This window comes from Hippocampus guttulatus, chromosome 1, assembly GCF_054856545.1.
Source record: "Hippocampus guttulatus isolate MCC_2025c chromosome 1, RoL_Hgut_1.0, whole genome shotgun sequence".
NCBI lineage: Eukaryota > Metazoa > Chordata > Actinopteri > Syngnathiformes > Syngnathidae > Hippocampus > Hippocampus guttulatus.
In genome coordinates this window covers 790587-810225 of record NC_141261.1, presented here as the reverse complement: position 1 = coordinate 810225, position 19639 = coordinate 790587, and the positions used below count along the sequence as shown (strand labels likewise).

At 45.1% G+C, this 19639-nt stretch overlaps 2 protein-coding genes across 5 annotated transcripts in view; both read left to right on the top strand.

Moving 5' to 3' along the window:
* Nucleotides 1-721: 721 nt before the first annotated feature.
* Nucleotides 722-7032, top strand: LOC147209931 (oxysterol-binding protein-related protein 11-like). 2 transcript variants are annotated; one of them, XM_086118445.1, is made up of 13 exons: nt 722-1088; nt 1365-1433; nt 1526-1701; nt 1931-2010; nt 2085-2270; nt 2447-2633; nt 3444-3586; nt 3673-3813; nt 4871-5333; nt 5429-5615; nt 5689-5871; nt 6074-6227; nt 6316-7032. In XM_086118445.1, exons 1-13 carry the CDS (start codon nt 973-975, stop codon nt 6370-6372), a joined length of 2142 nt encoding a protein of 713 aa, XP_085974571.1. In that variant the 5' UTR covers nt 722-972; the 3' UTR covers nt 6373-7032. The 2 variants fall into 2 exon arrangements, with proteins under 2 accessions (XP_085974571.1, XP_085974492.1); XM_086118366.1 differs by having other exon boundaries at nt 2447-2645.
* Nucleotides 7033-11551: 4519 nt separating this feature from the next.
* The window catches only part of LOC147209930 (nck-associated protein 5-like), an 80878-nt gene continuing 72790 nt past the window's right edge, over nt 11552-19639 (top strand). For all 3 annotated transcript variants that reach the window (XR_015101641.1, XM_086117960.1, XM_086118241.1), the window contains exons 1-2: nt 11552-11670; nt 15785-15881. Coding sequence is in view for 2 of the 3 variants with exons in the window: in XM_086117960.1 (XP_085974086.1) it covers nt 11552-11670; nt 15785-15881 (216 nt within the window). In the remaining variant the exon portion in view is untranslated. The remainder of the gene's footprint in view (nt 11671-15784; nt 15882-19639) is intronic.

Below are 19639 nucleotides of genomic sequence, written 5' to 3'. Positions count from 1 at the left end.
TTAACTTCCTCATACGCCCCATTATTGCACTCGATATCAGGTATCCTGAACACCCCCCCCCCCCCCCCCCGAAAGAACACATTTTAAGAGTTTTTAATCCGTCTCTGTATTTACAGATGTTATTTTACAATAGCAAACTCATTACTGTATCCTTTTTCTTCACGGTCGCGTATAATAGCAATGCAGTTCAAGAAATGATTAGTTTTATTTACATACGTACAAACATACATTATATTGAATAATATTGTACAACTTTAATCATATTATGTTGAATAATATAATTTCTAATAGAAAAATATACGATGTATTATTTTCTTCTGACGTCATAACAAAAATGTTGCTGTGGAAATTTCCTGATACTGTACAGTAGAGGTATAGTGATATATTCATTTATTTGTTTGTTTATTTACATTTGCGAGCCAAGGCACATCCTTTCACCGATAAACATTAGTATTAGGTAATTTTGTTATTAATAGTTACTGGAATGGTTTTCCTGACGTTCACATCACAATTGCAGTGTTACTACTGTACTGTACTAGTTAAAGAGGAAACATCAAATAATTTCCTTCCCAACGTCTTTTAGGTATGGATTTGAATTCTATTTGCAAATACTATTTGAAAAGTCACGTTTTCATTAATATACTGTATATTTAAAAAAATGCATTTGATACAAAAAATATCTTGCGAATCCCACAACGACGAGCACGTGATGTGTTTCCGGTGGAGCTACCAGGAAGGTTGCCCAGCTACTTTAGCTGGATATGTTTTATCAGATTTTATGCACTACTGTATAGTGAATAGGGAAATGGCTTTATGGAGGTTGTGTGGTGAACATGACATGGATTCTGAACGCCGTTCTTCATTTTAAAGAAACCTCGTTTCTTTATTCACGTTGTCTTGTTTTGACGAGTTAGTTTTAAGCCAGCAGACTGCGGCTAAGCTAAGCTAAAGGCGGTGGTGTTGCCAGTGACTATGCAAGGGGAAACCTCGGCAATACGAATTACGGAAAACGACGGAAAATTGGATGTATTCCCCCAGAACAGGACTCCAAGCTCGGGTAGAGCGAGTGCCAAGAGCTGGCAGTATAGGTGAGCGTTTTTTAACACGATGACGCTATAAAGCTAGTTACTGAATCCAATCGTGTTGTGTGTTTATTAGAGAGGACATGCAGGTGTGATGGAAAGAACGCCATTCGATTTCAGAGTTGTTTCGGTCGTTGCATTTGTTCTCAGTTAGTCGACCTTTGGCGAGACACATCCACGAGACGGTTTATGCATCACTTTTGTGCGTTTAAGGCTGTGTGCTCCCTCCCATTGATCGTTGTCTGTGCTTGTCTCCTTTTGCATGCTAACATTGGATGCCAGTGACCACATGGAAAATATCGATGGCTACTTGATGAAGTACACCAACTTGGTGACAGGTTGGCAGTACAGGTGAGGCGCTATATTTAAATGCACAACCATTCAAACGTGATGCCTTTTCACTGCTGTTTATGGAGTTGGATTCCTTATCCTGTTGTTTCCAGGTTCTTTGTCCTAAACAATGAAGCGGGTTTGTTGGAGTACTTTGTTAATGAGCAGTCCCGGCCTCAGAAGCCCCGTGGCATGCTCCCCCTGGCCGGTGCGGTCATCTCCCCAAGTGATGAGGACTCGCATACATTCACTGTTAATGCCATCAGTGGAGAGCAGTACAAGCTCAGGGGTTTGTTTGAACACATTGTTTCCTGATTCTTTGCTGTCATTCAATTTTGTTTTCTTGCGCCTGGTACTCACAGGCCTTAATTTTCTTGTCCCCGTCCATTATATTCATAAAATGTTGACATTGCTTACTGATGCATGCCGTTGGAGCAGGGATCAACGTTGATTAGGACAGTGTTATAGTGACCCTGACCATGTTTTATTATTTATTTTTATGCATGTGTCATTCTCAGCCACCGATGCCAAAGAGAGGCAACACTGGGTGAGCAGACTGCAAATCTGCACACAGCATCACACTGAGGCCATGGGGAAGGTAAAACTCACTTTGAAACAAGTGCGAAATATAATTTCACTTTCTTCAATTAAACCTTGTGCCACTTTGCTTAGAGTAATCCTCCACCCAAGTCACGCAGCTACTCCATGGTGTCTCAAGGCAGCAGTAGCTCACCCATGTCTTTGCGCCGACCGAGCCAAAACCCCACCTCCTTATTCAACTGGCAAATACACAAGGGCTCATCACTGTATTCCAGCAAGCGTTCCCTACTGCCAGATCATCTAATGGAAGCCAGAGAAGTAAATAATTGAGCACTCAACACTGATTGACCGAAATCTGTATTAATGTCCATCTGTTTCCACCATTAAGTAATTTTACAAACAAAGGCAATGGAATAAATATATTGCTGTCAAAAATATTTTGCTGTACTTTATTGAAGTTTTTGTCTCCAGTAACCAGACACTCCCCCCTCTAGATGATGAGCCAGGCTCAAGGCCAACACAGAGACCTAATCCAGGGCATAGAGGGTCTACCAGCAGCTCCTGGACTTTCCGCTTTAGACCAGGACCTGCTCATGCTCAAGGCTACCTCCATGGCTACCATGACCTGCCTCAATGAGTGCTTACATATCCTGAACCTGCAGCAGGTGGCCAGACAGACAGGTTTGATGGGAGGTGTGCGGCTTGTTTCCTTTCCCTATACTAATGGTGATGAAGGGGAAACAAAATTTGTGCTAATGAGTAGGTCTACATGTCAAATCATAGATGTGCTTATACAGAACAACAGGTCTCTGTCCAATCCAGACAAACAGTGGAATAATTTTGCATTATTGATAAGGGGAGTACCTATTATTGCCACCTGTGTTAATAGTAATATGACCTTAGGTAGCTACAGCATACATGCAATGCTTTTGCAACACCTTGCAGTTTTAATTAGCATTTCAAAGTAGTGTTTGTAGCACATGTGCAGTTTATAGAATCATGTTCAACTTCAACATTCGCACGTTTTCAAAATCATTTGAAACACAAAAACAGACAGCTAACGTCCCACTTTTCTGAAGCAGATCTTATTACTTGATGCATATTTCATCAGGCAGCCCCAATCGCAACAGCCAATCAGAATAAGTTGCCCAGCAACACACAAGGTGAATTTGAATTGAATCGGCCCGCCCCGAAACTTGCATAAAAAGATACCACGCCGACAGTCCTGAGCCAATCAGAGGATGACGATGTTTCCTGTTGGTGCGGCAAACAGCGTCTGACTGAAGGCTCCAGTTGCACTCTGCTGAGCTTGAACTAAACCGTTGGCCCAGCACAAGTTACACTTGTGCCACAAGTTGCAGGCTACCTGTCGGGGTACGTGTGTTTGTGCACGCAGCTGTGAGTGTCGGGGGGCCTTGGGAGGGAGCCTGGGGGACATTAATATAATGAGCACCTCTGAACCTGCTGCTCTGCACTCCCCGCGCGTGGTAGGATCCACCATTGAGTGGCTGGAGCCCAAGCCTGACATCCTGAAGAATGGCAGCGGTTCCTTGGGTAGCTTCACAACAGGAGAGGGCCTCCTGGAGGAGGGATGTCTGGAGCTCAGCAGCCCAGGGTCCTGCAGCTTCTCTGGGGTAAGACAACAGGAGCCAATCAGTCCTTCCAAAAGTGGGCTAGGGTTGTACCCACATGTTAATTCATTATTGTCTTGCTATTTCAGGAGCAAGAAGACATTGCTGCTGAGGATGAGATAGTGGACTCTTTCACAGACAAAGAAGAGGACCTGTGTGCGGTGGAGGAGGAGCGCAGTGTCATCCTACACCTGCTCTCGCAGCTGAAGCTAGGCATGGACCTCACGCGGGTAGGTCGAGTTCCATGTGCTGACATACGACAAGAAACAGATTGTGACATGCTGACTTAAGCTCAGCGGCATGTCTTGCCTGCTGTGTGCTGTGGAGTTCACCTGATTATTGTCACTGCTAACAGGCTATGTGTAAACTACATCTTCCTGTTTGCAAGTTTTGAGCCACCAGGATCAGTTTTTTTTTTCCTCAAGGGTTTTCTGATTCAAGATTAGGTTGGATCACATATAGTTGGTTAAAAGAAACCCAAAAAAAAAAAACCCAAAACAAAACGGAACAAAAAATACCTCTCTAAATCAGATTTGCAGAAAGAAATATGTTTATGCAGCGTCAGAAGTAGGCATGGGCGGCTTACAAGTTCCAAGGTATTTCATCCATTTAGCCATCTATTTTCTACCCCTGATCTGAGGTTGAGTCGCGGGGGCAATAGATTTAGCAGGGAAGCACCGACTTCCCACTCCCCTGGTACTTGTTCCAGCTCTTCTCCGGGCATACTGAGGCATTCCCAGGCCTGCTGGGAGACATGGCCTGGGTGATCCCCGGTGCCTCCTGCCGGTGGGACATGCCCGAAACACCTCACCAGGGAGGTGTCCAGGAGGCATCCTAATCAGATGCCCAAGCCACCTCATCTGACTCCTCTCGATGTGTAGGAGAAGCGGCTCGACTCTGAGCCCCTCCCGGATGACTGGGCTTCTCACCTTTTCTCCCAAGGAAGAGCACCCTGCGGAGAAAACTCATTTCGCCCGCTTGTATCCGGATCCCGTTTTTTCAGTCACAACCCCATAGCTCGTGACCATAGTTGAGGGTTGCACCGTAGTTTGACCGGTAAATTGAGCGCTTCGCCTTTTGGCTCAGCTTCTTCACCACAACAGACCGATACAAAGTCCAAATCACAGCAGACGGTGCACCGATCCGCTTGTCGATCTCCCGATCCCTCCTGCCGTCACTCGCGAACAAGACCCCAAGATACTTCAGCTCCTTCACTTGGGCCAAGAGCTCACAAGTTGCATTGTGTAATACATATAAATGAATGAATCATGCCGACTTGTCCTGCAGGTTGTTCTGCCCACCTTTATCCTGGAGAAGCGTTCTTTATTGGAGATGTATGCAGACTTCATGTCGCACCCAGAACTCTTCGTGGCCATCACAGACGGCAGCACCCCGGAGGAGCGCATGGTTCGATTTGTGGAGTACTACCTCACCTCCTTCCACGAGGGCCGCAAGGGTGCCATTGCCAAGAAACCCTACAATCCCATCATTGGCGAGACCTTCCACTGCTCCTGGAAAGTCCCCAAGACACCACAGTCCTCCTCTGCTGAGCCCCCACAAGAAAGCACTGACCTAGCTGCCTCTCAAGATTCCTACCAAGTGCGCTTTGTGGCAGAGCAAGTATCCCATCACCCCCCTGTGTCTGGGTTCTATGCAGAATGCCAGGAGAGGCGCATGTGTGTAAATACCCATGTCTGGACTAAGAGTAAATTCATGGGCATGTCCATTGGAGTCTCCATGATCGGGGAAGGTTAGCAGCTCCTTTTTTTTTTTTTTTTTTGTCTCACATTAAGACAAAGCTTGTCTGGAAATGTTCAATTTTGATAACTTGATGATTTTTGTCAGGATGCCTGACTTTGCTGGAACATGATGAAGAATACACCTTCACGTTGCCATGCGCGTACGCACGCTCCATTCTCACTGTTCCCTGGGTGGAACTGGGGGGCAAAGTTAACATAACTTGCGCCAAGACAGGCTACGCTGCAGTCATTACGTTCCAGACAAAACCGTTTTATGGCGGCAAATTGCACAAGTAAGGACTTTGTTTCACTTTGAAGTGCACGACGAGAGCATGACACTAAATGACATTGTTTTCCCAAATGTAGAGTCACAGCAGAGGTGAAACACAATGCAACCAATGTGGTCGTGTGCCGCATTCAGGGTGAGTGGAATGGCACTTTGGAATTTGCTTATACCAGCGGCGAGACCAGGGTGGTCGACATCACCAAACTGCCTGTAACAAGAAAGTGGGTCCGGCCGATCGAGAAGCAAGGACCAACTGAATCCAGGTCAGTACATGGAGACTTGGTCATGCGTCAGGAAAAAAAAAATCCAAATGTTTATATGTAATTTTTCACTCGTCTCCCAAATATGTAAAATGTTCCTTGACAAGGTATATGTTTATGACACTTTATCAAGCTATGTAGAAATTGGGAAATGTACTTACTGTATGTAATGTAATATATATATATATATTTGCATGCGTTTTAGACGTTTGTGGCAGCATGTCACGGAGGCCTTACGACAGAAAGACATCGACAAAGCCACCGAGCACAAGAGGATTCTGGAGGAGAGACAGCGCTCGGAAGAGAGACACCGGGCTGAGACAGAAACTTCTTGGAGGACCCGATACTTTGACAGGGAGGTAAGGCACCAAAACTCAACGTGGAACCTTTTACTACCTCTCTTGCCAACAGTGGAACGTGTGTTCAAGCTAGATTTCTTTCCACCAGGGTGATGGATGGCTTTATCACAAGTTTCTCTCCAAAAGCTCTGCTGTCAAATCCTAGTTTCATCTCTGCTGTTGTCGATTTGCCTGTGCAATGAGGGCAAGACGACCTGCACTCACAAGCAGATTGGCAGATAATTTTCACAAAGCCTCCAAGCTTTTGTTCTGATCGTATATCCACAGTATACACCAACCAACTTGGACATTCTGTACGACCACTTGCGCACGATAATGCTATCCAATACCAGAGTTGTCTTTACAATGAGTGATGCTCAGTTAATTTCAGATAAGTGTTGATTTAACAATATTTTTATTATTGTGATGAGAACGGTACTGCATCATCATAAGAACTGTGGCTAATATTTTAGTTCAAGTAGTTACACGAGAGAGTGAGCTCTTGTATTGGATATAATTATGTTCTTTCAGTGTATATACTGTAATCTGTCAATAAAACACTGTACAGTTATTCTATAGCTTTAAATAATCACATGGATGAGAAGTGGCACTGTAGCCAGATTATGATGGATTAAGAGTATACATTGATTCTGATGGAATGCCCACCCCCATTATTTTATTTCCTTTGTTGTGTTGCAGTGGATGAAAGAACTTGACGTAAATGCATGCTGCGACTCTTGCATCTGCATTACAGACTTTATACAACATAAAGGTTTTTAACCAATTGTGCTTGTTTTGTAAAGGAATAAATACAATTTTCTTGAAACGCACTCTCGCACTTATTGCAAAATACAGTAGGCCGGGACACACTTATCCTTATGCGAACAAAGTGTGTGTGTGTGTGTGTGTGTACACACACGAATAGCTCAACAATTTTGACATTTTAAAATTAATATGGTTGTCCCTGATGTGTTTTTTAAACATGTTACGCATATTTTTAAATACCTGAAATGTCAGCTATTATTTAGTAGTGTGGTGGACTCTCGAGCCTAAAAATGTGTGTTGTTTTTCTTCCACAAGGGGACGCTGTCTTCACATTTCGTGGTCGGTTTCAACACCAAACAAGCCAATAGCAGTGGAAGATTCAGATAAAGAATGGCACGAGTGTCTGCATATGCATAAATACACAGTTAACCACCATTCGCTCAATTATTTACATTATGTTCAGGGTGAATATTATGAATACTTTTCATTTGTTTTTAATATGTTCTTGGTCAATTTTGACCCCGGCCGAGAATGTCCTCATGGTTTTACCTGTTAAATTATGGACATCGGTGCTATTGAGAATATTTAACATCCCGTCTGACAATAATGATATAATTCGTGTCTTGGAATAATTTATATTGGATGAATTCTAATTTTCAAAGTCGCCACCGAGATAATCCGTCTGTTGGTGCATACAACTATTTAGATGAATTTTATTTTTAAAAAGCACCAATTCAGTGCTACGCAATATTTTGTAACTGTAATTAGTATGACTACTACTATAAATAATATATTTTCATGCCTCAACTGTAATTAGCTGCAGCTCTGGAAGCCAGGAGCGTTTCCAGTAGTGGAGGCAGAGAAACAAATGCGTCGACGTCTGAACGTTCGCATCTTCTTTGCAATGCAAAATAATATACTTGTATTGAGTTGTCCAAACTGTACTTTCTTTAGTACATTTCATATTTAGTTGCTTTATTAACTATATATCTGATTAGAATTCACAGTGGCTTATCACATCTGTGTCTCCATTTATGTCTGAGTACTTCATCCGAAGCTCTTCCCTCAGCCCTCCAAAGTTGTTTTCTTTTTGTCACACGTGGGCCGCCCCCGAGCCAGACCGCATGGCTTACGTCTTTAGATTTACAGCACCCTGTGAAGGAGTGTGAAACCTCACACGACGCATTGTAGATAAGTCGTCACAGTTCCTGCAGGCAACCACTTTTGAACCCTTAAACTGTTTTGGTCAGATAGAAGATACACGATACGAACATTGAAAAAAAACCCATGTAATCAGTGAAACCATCATTAAGACATTTTGGACAAATAGAAGCTTCTGCTGTGGATATAATGCAAACATGTACAAGGATATCCTTTCAAACTGTTGCAGAATGCTTTCCCAGAAGAATAGCGGCTGCTATGTTCAGCTCTATTTACCGGAATTTCTCAAGTACAATATTCTTTAGGGTTTTTTTTTTCTTTCTTCCTGAACATTACATTTAAAATTGATGGTGCGTACTATACGTACAAGGAAAACGGGAAAAACAATGGCTCACATTGTATAGATGTATACTGCTACCGAGAGTTTGTAAAAAATGTGTATTTGATCCCAATACAATAAGTCTTATGTTGTGAATTGAAATTTAAATAAGCAATCCAAGAAATGCTCTTTTCCGATTTATCTGATATATTCCACCTACTTTTCCATCACAACATTGTCTCCAATTGGCTACCTTTAAACATTTCGCTGGGGAAACTTCCCTCTTCTTGCATTGCTACTCCGTGTCACTACAGAAACGAACTACTTTTTTGTTCTTTGCTTCACTGGTATTGTGCTGTGGTGGCACAACCCCCCCCCCCCCCCCCAAATAAAAAGGAACAATAAAGTGAAGAAAAAACACACAAATAGGTCCATGACAGGAAATCATTGACCATAACTCAATTGAAATAAGGTGGCATGTGGTAAAGATTTGGCAGGATGCCTCGTCTCATTCAACGCTTAAAAAGCCGCCGTTTAAAAACAAAACAAAAAAGCCCCTTCGCATGCAGACGAAACACCGAAACGGCATGCTTGATTTATTGTCGTCATGCATGTCGGACTGCAAAGAGCTCTCTTTCTGCTTTCCGTCTTGCTGCATCTCCAGTAAAGTAAATCTTCCCATCTTAATCTTTTTCTTTGAAAGCGGCTGACATCGGCACAAAACCCTTTCTCTCAGAAGGCAGATTGCTGTTGCCTTTAAGCCAGAACACGGGATGAAAAAAATATATTATCTATATAATGGCCATGTGTAGATCCATGAATCCAACCGTCCATCCATTTCTATATTTTGCATGTTCAGTTGGGAAAAATGCAAACTACACCCTGAACTGGTCACCAGCCAGTCACAGGGCACCTGGAGAAAGACAACCATTAATTCTTCCTTTCACATCGTCACTGAGTGGAGACTAAACCCAAGGTGCCTGCACCAAAGTCAGGCGGATGAACCGCTACGCCATCCGTGAATCACATTTGTCGATGTTAGTCAAAAAAGAGGCTATGATAGTTCCTCGAGCTGAAGCTCATCTCGAAAGATGGCAGACTTTGGCCCAAATCGATGAAAACAACAATGGCTCAACTTTGTACATGAGGGCATGATGGCACCACAATGTTTTGGGAATCCCCCACGTAGGGCCCTTTACTAGCTGTTGCTGGATAGTCTGGAGGGGGCGCTGAGTGATGGATGATATTGGTCCATATCAACAACACAACCGGAAACCCCCAGCAGACACCACAATAACACGTTGGGATTCGGGACTCTCCAAAATGGGCCCCTCCTTGCACACCTATTGTCATGCGCATCACCAAAAAAAAAAAGAAAAAAGCTAACTTATCACTCAGGTTTGCAAGCGCAAAAATCAAGACAAGAAAAAAAAAAAGCAAGCTTGTCATCATCCATTCTTTGGCGGGGAAGAGGGGAATCATTGTGCTTCTTACATGTGCGGGTATGATTCCAATAAGGAAACCACTCCAAACTGTATTGCATTGTTTCATTTTGCTGTATGTGCCGTGGATCACTTTGCACTTTCAAATGCTTTTGGCGATTGAACCGCGACCATCAAAACTGACCCGATTGGTTTCAAAGAGAAGTTCCCCGAAGCCAAAGTGATGAGTTGTTTCTCATTCTAACATCAGGTTGCGAGTGTGAGAGGGGACAAATGCACAGGGCAGCTTCTGATTTTGCTGGAGGGAGGATTTGTGTTTCTTGACCGGATGAACCCGTGCGTGCGTTTAGAGCAAGCGGACCTGACCCGGAAGACAGCTAAAACATGGTCCCATTATTTACGGCACAAATTGAATGTTTCTGGTTTCTGTCGGCAATGTAGTTATGTGAAAAAAAAATGTTGAAACCACATAAGAAAAGCTCGTTATTAAAAAGAACAAGTTAGAAGAAACACCACGGTCAGTATTGTTGTTGGTCTCCTACAGGATTAAACTCCATACCAGTCAATGTCATACAACCTTTATTATGCGATTAGCTTATGACATTTAGTTGGAATCGAATGCCGACCGTAGCTCGTTACCGCGCGCTTGCACCGGCTAAGATCGGACACAGAGCATCATTTTGTTGTTGTTGCAAAGATGACCTTTTGACTGCCACTAAGTCTCATATTGTATCTTTCCCAGTGTCCTTCACTGACTTCATATTGTCACAATGCAGTGAGCTTCGGGGGCAAGAACGCAACAAGAGAATGGAATCACGGTCACGGTGACCGTGTCGACGATTGAGTGGAATGTGCCAAAGATGGGCTCAAGTGGACCGTTTGTTCGCCGCGGTTGCGCAAGCCAGGCAGCGGGCAGCCGAGAGCGAGCTGCCTCTGTCATCCGGTAACAATTAACAAACGTGCAATTTGTTTTGAAGTTAATGCGCATCCTCGGAGAAGTTGAAAGACACCAAATATAACATCTGGGATGAGATTCATTGCACACCCTCGTGGCTGTGACGGGTGGATGGCAAAGAGGAATGCGGGACCCTGCAGAGAAGCCAATGAAAAGCAAAGCTCCGGTGGCTCCCGGCCGGCGTGAAGAGATCTACTTGGCGGCAAAGCTCGGAGTCATGCGCGTCCATTTAAATGAGAAGTGCAATGCGGGACAGACGCGCTTAGACTGCCGAGCCAACACGCTTGAGGAATGCGACGGCGGCGGCCATGTGAGTCAGGAAAACGGCTCAGCAGCTCCCAAACTGTGTAAACACATGGCACTCCCCGAAAGGAAAGCTCATATCACAAAGAATAACACATTGTCCCCCAGTCAAGGAATTCCAAGCATAGTAGGCCTAATGCTTTTGTGTGTTTGTTTACCAAAAAAAAAAAAGCTCACGCTGGCAAACGCGCGCTGATCCTGTCACTCTGCGGTGTACCTCGACCACGCTGGAGTTCATCAACACGGAGTTGTCAACAGCTGCTGGTGATGTCATGTGGAAGTTCTCCTCACTCTTCTCCCGCCCCAGCCCGCCCTCCCGGTGTGTATTTACAAGTCTCATTGGGTGTCGCTGCAGACAACCCCGCAGCCCTGCAACGCTTCCTGGAGAATTTGCAGCAGCATGTTTTCAGCTGCCATCAAAGGAAATTCCACCTCATCGCTCTGTCTTTCGAACCCAAACGCTACCGAGGGCAAGGGAGTTCCAGAGATGCAGGCATCCAACCAGCCCGCCGGCGCAGAGTAAGTTTGCATTCCGGCTTTCTGTGAGTAGAAACATGTTTAATGCTTTCTAAGTATGCGTCATGAATGAATGTCTTGACAAATAACGCCTGGTTTCAACATCCCATCCTTTTTTTTTTTTTTAAGTCAAGCAATGAAATAAGAAATGCCTGTTCCGGCCTGCTGTCCAACGATCGAGTTGCGTTTCTTCAACGAATGCCGATTCCATTTCTCAACGCTCCATCTCTGCGCTATGGCCTTGGTAGTTTTTTAACGTCACGTTCCCCACTCGCACCCCAAGCTCTTCCTGACCGATCCAGTGAGAGGCATGCCGTGCTGTTGTTTCTCCAGCTCTCAACAGACATCTGCTTGAATCATGTTCAGTTCAAGTTTTCTCCACTCGATGCCCTCATGCCAACCAGAAGCTGTGGGGAAAAGTCCCTCTTCATCCCGTCTGGACCCTGGCAGTATATTTTTTCGAACTTGAAGCAGGATCATAGTCGTGTTGCTCGGCTGTGTTTTCAATTGCTCCTTCTCCTCTCAAAGTCTCAACTTAATCTGTTTGCCGCTGACTGAACAGCATGTACTTAACACGTTCTTGGGAGCAGATGATCTTTGTTTCTTTGAGGGATATTTGCCCAGGAAATTGCTTCAGTCGATCATCTTAGTCGGGCCTCCGGGCGCTGATTAAGTACATCGCGGGTTGTATTTGAAGAGCTTTAGCCATAAACTAATATTGAGGTATTGATGATGTAATCCAAACAGAGTTGACAGAGAGAGAGAGTTGAGCTTTTTGGTTTGATGAAGGAGCACAACGATTAGTCTTGGTGCTGGCGATTCAAAGGTGTATCTTTGCTTTCAAGTAGTATATCTATTTTTTTATTTTTAGTATTCTTTTTTTTCAGGCGTTCGGCAGCCAGCCACGTGTTTGTTTCATTATACTAACTGTACCATCTTGGTCAAATAATATCTCACCCATGTCACCTGGCATAGTTAATTTATTACCCGTGACTTTGTGCGCAGTCATCATCTCTAGTATATTTTCTGGTTTATCTATAATCGCACCCGCATCTCCTTGTTTGTTCATTATCACACCTTTGAGTCTGCTCGGTTCTTACGGTTTCAAAGTTGCTGAGTCGTTGCCGCACCTCTGACTACAAAGTCTATTGTTACTTTTCCGAATGAAGTAATAATACAGTATAACGACTGTGTGCAAAATTGTTTGACTTTGATGGTTGACACACCCAGACATTAATAGTCATGAAAATTGTTTGGAAGCGCTTGTCATTATGCAAAGAAGGTGTTTTAATCTCTCAACCTTGTACTGCAAGTCTGGGAAGCAGGATCATGAAAGACATGTGAGTGCCGCTAGAAATGAGTCAGCTCATCGACCTCGGCAGTTTTAGTACAGCGAGGCCCACTTTTCACTCACACTTCTTACATACTAAAATGTCATTGAGGTTTCCTCTGTGCAGAGGCGTGCTACAAGCGCTTTATTGGTAAAATGCAGAGCTAACATCCAGCGTAACCGATGGGTTGCTCACGGGAAAGAAAAAAAAAATCATCAAAACACATTTTTTAAGCTTTAATTTGTTGGAGGCCCCGATAAATCCAAGTCAGATCCAGCAGGCTCAGTCGGGTCGGCCAGCGGAGGGACCCGAAACATCCGATCGGCGTGGACCATCTGTGCTGCTGCAGATGGGATGCCTCTCTCTCCACATTAAACCCTACGTCACCCGCTCAATGAATGGAAAGTAATAGCCTAACCCCCATGCATCATTTCTGGGTCCCCTCCCACATAACCCCCCACCCCATGTAGATGGCAAAGATGTCCAATAGATTATCGTTGCAGTCATTCACGTTTCACAGTGTGGGATAAAACAGTCAGGATACTTGGGCTGACCTGTCACTGGCACAACTAATCCTGTTCTGAAACTGGATAACCCTACGATTCAATTCCTGGCATAGCTGTCTTTTCCTTCACCAATAATTATTTGGCCTCTTCGTCAAGAACTTTTCAAAGTGGTGTGAAGATTTAAGCGCTAGCTCTGGGACCCCCCCGCCCCGCAACACTCTGGCCTGGCATCCCCCGTGCGGATGGCCATTTTAACATGTGATCTGTTTGTGTAAACCAAACTAAAGCCCAGGACAAGCAAACAGCTATCCAAACATGAATGTCATTGGTGGTTGTGAGCCATTTGATTCGTGTTTAAACATGAAAAGCATCGTCATGTTCAGATCACATCCACTTTTGCGGCCCTGACAGAAGGTGCGATACGCGACAATCGACTGCATCACAAAGAAAACGATACCAACAAAAAGCGCAAAAATGAATCGTTTACAGAAGGACAGTATCCGAGGCATGACAATCCATATTCATGGCTTCATTGCTATTTATCCACGAGGCTCACCGTTTGTTTCGGAGAAGCGAGCGCTCCATGGTCTTAAGTGTTCTCATTAAGCTGTTATCCCTTCACATTATCCTCGTGGTTTTGTTGAAGCTGTCTGGGGCTCCCCCCTCGTTCCTGCAGCAGATGTTTAGAAAAAAAAAAAGAGAGAGACCCCTCTACCAACCTTTAACACACGTGCACACGCACACACACTGACACACCAACTACCGCCCATCATCCTGGTATCTAATTAGGCTTCCAGCACAAAGACTCCCAGATGCCAGCGTCCTCCCGGCCTCCTTTGATTGCCTCCTTTCCACACCGCCGACTGGCTGGATGACCGGCTGGGGGCTGCGCACGCCGTAGGCGTCGACACGTGTCACTCTGCGGAGGTCAGCGCCAGACCGCTTTAACATACCGGTAATTGCTTTAGGTGTAAATCACAGGAAATCAGGAGGGAGGGAGGACAGTCCCGAATAACGCAATAAAAAACTGCAGAACTCTCCCTTTGCCAGAGGGAGATAGAGTGAGAGAGTTTCTATTTTTATTAAAACTGGAATTCCCTCCAAGTTCTGTGTCTCTAAACTAGTTGCACATTCATAATCCAACTGGCAAGTAGAGGGGAGGCAAATCACTGTTTGGTTTGTTCAACAAAGGATGTAATATTATTAGTTTTCTTTTTATCAGCTCCCTTATCTGATCGAACACATTCATGTGTTTACTTACCACTTCCGATTAGTCCGCAACCTCCTCCCGGCCACTTCCAGTGCCATGATGAAAAAGGCGCCATTCTCTCGGCGTCAGGTCAGCGCAATCAGGTGCAGTGCTGACACCTTTTGATCTCAATTTCCCATGACACCGCTGCCCCCAACACCACGACGAGGCGCGCGCACACACGCACACACACATCCACTTTCTCTGCGCTAAGTGAAGCTGCAGGCTGTTTCATTTACATGAAATCTAAGCTTTAAACATGTACTGTAATTATGCTACAATGTGTAGTTAGTCTTGAAAGGCTGCATGTCTCACATCCTGTTCACTGATTAGTCGGCTTCCACAGACCGCCTGTGGACATTTAGAAATGGGGCAGCGGGTTTGAAATCGCATCGTCGTGCGCTGAGGCATCACGTCGATCATGTTGGATTCGGTGGTGTGACACAGAACAGGATGTGTCATGATGATGTGCGAGGATGTTTGACAAGTGCACTGGCGCAGCGGAGGCCTCGCGGAGCACGCAGACGAAGCTCCTGCCACACAGGGACACACTAATGACATGATCTTAAGCCTTTTGGGATGCTTCTAATCATGCTTGTATTAATTTAATGACCAGGTGTATTAGAATTCGCACAGCAGATTCGAGGTCATATCGTTAAGGCCTTTGCCCTCGGGACATCCACCAGCTGACCTTTGACCCTTCCCTTGCCAGTGAGGAAGTGTGGTGACTCCTCTTTGGCCAGCAATGGCCGGGTCTCTTTGTACAGGAGTAGTGTGCATAAAGTGAAGTGTTTATCTTCGGCTGCGGCCTTAGCCAGGTCGAACTGGTTCCCAGCGCTGTTTGGAGAGGCCTAGAAAAACAAAGGGCTCAGGGTGGGTGGAAGGGGTGGGAAGATCTAGCTTTGCGAAGCCGGGGGAAAAAGGGAGGGAACTTGGACTCTGATCTTGCGTAGAAGGTGAAAACGTGAACAAGAGTGACGCTGCCGGACGCAAGGTGATGACTCTCTCTCCACCCCTTTCCCTCCCTGCAGAGCGTCCCAGGTGATTGAGACACTGCCGGACGGAGGAACCTTCGGCAGACATGTGGAGAGTAACGAGCAAGTAAAGGGATTTTCCCCGGGCCCACCGGTAAGAAATATAAAATTACTCTTCTCGTGACTCGAACTTAAGGTTCAGGAGGCGCTCAATGTGCATGCAAATATGTCTCGTGCTTAGTCAGTCTCTGGGGAAAATATCATTTTTCCACGCGGGGGAGTCAGAGCCAGCATGGCCTTCTCTGAAGCAGCATCGGAAGCACCGATTTGCAACCTAAATTCTTATTTCTAATTTGCTGCATGAAATTGTATTCCCAATAGTTTATCATCTTGATGTCATAACATTTCTCTTGGCTGCACTGCTTCGAGCACGTGAACGGGGAGGTTAGATTTGCTTGCCCATTGAGATTTCAACCTCCGTGTGTTGCAACCATGTGTTGTAAACGCTTCAATCTCATCTGTAAGGATCCTCAGAATCGGTAGTGCTCGGCCACATAATTCAAACCGGATTGGCGATTGGATCCGATTTCGGTTGGGTCCTCTCAGCATCAGCATTTATTGGGCCGCTGATCGGTTGGTCAGAGCGAAGCTGTTCGACGAGAAAACACTGTCGTGATCCACATCGATGCCGTACATTTAATAATAAGCATTTCTGGTGAATATGATGTATTTTTATTTCAATGTATAATGTTTGGTCATGTTATGAGATCAACGTTGGTTTCTAGCCGCGCTGGATGATGTGCACAGCAGATGTGCGCTGTAATATTTCATTTTCTTTTGTATGGTATTGATGATTTCTGTCATTGCGACACGATAGCGGTAGTATTAAGAGATGGATTTGTAGCCCCGCGTACTAAAGGCGCGACACGTCACTTTACACAAGTGTACGTAAAAGCCTCTTCGGATTCATACGGGTTTAATGGACAGAAATGACTCCAGTGGAGCGTTCACCGCAGTTTTGTCACATTGTCCTATTGCAAGTCTTTCAATCATTAAAACCCTCGCGCGGTATGACACCACGCACGCATGCGCTAGGTTTGGGAAGCACAGCAGAGTCGTGGCCGGATGATTGACAGGCATTTATCAGGGGTGGAAACTTACTGTTGCCGGAGGTTAACCGAAGGTGAATCTTTTTGCAAGTGCCTCTTTGAAATGTCAAGTGCAGCCAAGCACCGTATTGTGTCACGCATAACCCAACCCTCCTCGCAGCCCTCGCCATAGACACTCCCACCGACTCACATGTGCATATGAGAGTCGTTGCTACGCAGGAAATATGAATCACCGTTTTGCGTCGTCGTGTCAGTGGAGGATACTGGAACACTGGATTTATTATTTCCTATCCCCTCGTCAATAAGCAGTAACATATTTCCTGCAATGAGTTCACGCCAACCATCTACAATCCAAAATGCATTGATGTGTGAATCCTCTTCAACCCATTTTCACTTGAATACGCTACAAAGACAAAATATTTTATGTTCAAACTGGTATTCTTGGGGGTGGGGGGGTTGGGTTGGGTTGGGTTTGTTTTGTTTTTTTTGCAACTGTTCACTCATTGGCGGCACGGTAACCACGGTGGTTAGCAGGTCGACCTCGCAGTGCAGAGGTCGTGGCTTCGATCCCAGCTACGGCCTTCCCGTGTGGGGTTTGCATGTTCTCCCTGTGCCTGTGTGGGTTTTCTCCGGGTACTCTGGTTTCCTCCCACATTCCAAAAACAAGCATGGCAGGTTAATGGAACACTCCAGATTGCCCCGAGGTGTGGGTGTGAGCGCAGATGGTTGTTCGTCTATGCCCTGTGATTGTCTGGCGACCGGTTGAGGGTGTACCACGCCTACTGCCCGAAGACGGCTGGGATAGGCTCCGGCACACCCACGACCCTAGTGAGGGTAAGCGGATAAGAAGATGGATGGGTGGATGGATGCCTGTAACATGTTAAAAAAAGCTGGGACAGGGTCAGGTTGAAATGGGAGACAGGTCTGGGTCAGATTGAAGGTGTAGCGAATACAAGGACTTGCTTTCACTGTTTCAAACACTTTGGCCTCAGTGAAACTGTCCAGCCTCGCAAAATCCCGATGACACCGCATAAAAGAACTTTTATAAACATTTCCTCCCTAATGCAAGGTAAAAACCTTGAGACAGGCCAGTGACCACTAACCATGGGGCCATTTCAGCCAGTGAAGGCTGACAAGTTCGGGAAAGCGATCCCGACCTTATTCATGGACATAATTGTACCTTAAATGCTACACTAGAATATAAAAACAACAAAAGAAACACACAAAATGAAACAGTAGTACACACGCTGATTCCATTGAGAAGAGCGGAGGTGAGCAAAGACAGATGACGGAATTTTGGAAGATCTTCATCCAGCCGGGCCGTTCCAAAAAGTCGCATGTCACGGACCTGAGATACTGCTCTCATGCGGAGGAGTATTGACGCGGGCTACGCGAGTTTGGAACACCTCCCTCTTCAAGAATGCATCCAGCCCTCGGCTTCCTCAAAGCTTTAGGCTAAATTCACAATTAACTTTGAGTCTTTGTGTTTGGGGAAGGTGTGAAGGGAGTGGACTCTGAGTCAGCGGTATCTACATTTTACTGATGTGTTTCACCACGCTGCTGGCTTCCTTTTGGCAGGAACAAGGCCGGGCGCATTGTCTAAGCTGAATCAGGTTGCGCAGCTCGGGAAGGACCCAGCGTGGGCACGGAGTAACTGGGGCAAAGCATTACATAAGAGCAGTGTTGCTGGGTTGATTTCACGGCACTATTTATTTTTATCACTGGCCATCTGCCTGTGGTGGAGACGCTTGTCGTTACGCGGGGATGTGCGCGGTGAGCGGCTGCCGGTGAGATTTAAACCAGGTCACTGACAAAGTGCTGCCGGGGGTCAAGCGCGCAAGGAAGTTGGCCAAAAGTTCTATTGAGGTGAGATACATTTTGGCAATATTTTGTAGTCTGGGAATTAATCAGGTTATTCGCTCGCATTAAAAAAGAAAAAAATCGATCGATCTAAAATCGGAATATGTGGGGTTCGGTTGTCCCATCGTTGTTGCATTCATGTACGACGGAGTTTACATGCAGCGCCACCCCCCACACTCACTCATACACATAATAGAGAAGCACACTTGTATCCATCTTAATTCGATTTGCATCCGTTGTGCTTCAAACCGTAAAAATGAAATGAGGTTTTTTTTTTTCTGCTTGGTGGAGGATGACGGCAAATGTTCGGATTAGATGGGTTGGACTGTACCATGTTCTGGGGGTTGAATCGCAGCGTGAATCAAATGGTAACAAGATCAAATCCCCCTCCCGCCCCCGCTCACTACAATGTACACTACAATTAAATTGCTTTTTTGAGCGTGAAAATATGCTGTGTAGCTGTTGTTCAATCTTGCGCTCAAAAACAAAAAATAAATGCTTTGAAATTATGCCTCTTGCCCTTGCAATTTCCACATGCAGTTGATAATGGAATTATTTATTCATCACTTTGTTCATTTTGTTGTTATTTTTGCTGGATTGATCAAATACAGCAAAAAAGTTGCACAAAATCTTGCAGGATGGTGTGAGGTTCAAGAATGACACGTAAACCAATCATTTTGATATACACCCGAACTCGTGGATTTTGGAGTTTATTGCGCATAATTATGACAGTCCCCTGGATTATTTAGTTTAAAAAAAAGAGAGAGAAAGAAAGAATAACCGTGGCCCAAGTGAATGCTTATATGAGAGGTCATGCGCTCCATTGAGTGGCGTAACAGTTCCTGTTGTAAATGACTAACCAAAAGAACCTCGTGCGCTCTCGCCAATGTTGCGGTGACCAATGTATTTCCTCAAAGCGTGAAGTCATCAGCCTGCCCGGGGT